The sequence below is a fragment of the Penaeus monodon genome, chromosome 29, assembly GCF_015228065.2.
Source record: "Penaeus monodon isolate SGIC_2016 chromosome 29, NSTDA_Pmon_1, whole genome shotgun sequence".
Lineage (NCBI taxonomy): Eukaryota > Metazoa > Arthropoda > Malacostraca > Decapoda > Penaeidae > Penaeus > Penaeus monodon.
The window spans coordinates 3,911,655-3,911,945 of NC_051414.1; the positions used below are offsets into that span (position 1 = coordinate 3,911,655).

General features: G+C 41.6%; 1 protein-coding gene across 1 annotated transcript in view; it reads right to left on the bottom strand.

The window, feature by feature from the left end:
• The window catches only part of LOC119591625, a gene marked incomplete at its 5' end in the record, with an annotated part of 4,970 nt that overhangs the window by 2,936 nt on the left and 1,743 nt on the right, over positions 1–291 (bottom strand). The window contains 1 exon segment of the mRNA XM_037940378.1: positions 16–175. Within this exon segment, the coding sequence (XP_037796306.1) occupies positions 16–175 (160 nt within the window).

Below are 291 nucleotides of genomic sequence, written 5' to 3' on the forward strand. Positions count from 1 at the left end.
CATATTGATTAATACAATCTCACCTCGCCAACATCCTTTGTCTCTGCTGCTTCCAAGCCATCCAAAGATTTTGCATTCCTTGCGGCCTGTCGTGCAATCGTCAATTTGTGTTCAGCTACTGCACAACTTACCATAACTTCTTCAAGCTCAGCCAAGTACTTCTTTCGTAAATGTTCTGATAAGTAAATATAGGCATGGGTGAATGTGAAAACTTGATTATAATAAAAAGAAGGTGCATAGGCTGGATTTTAGAAAGGGCTGAGGGTGACACCCATGGGGGAAAGAAGAGAG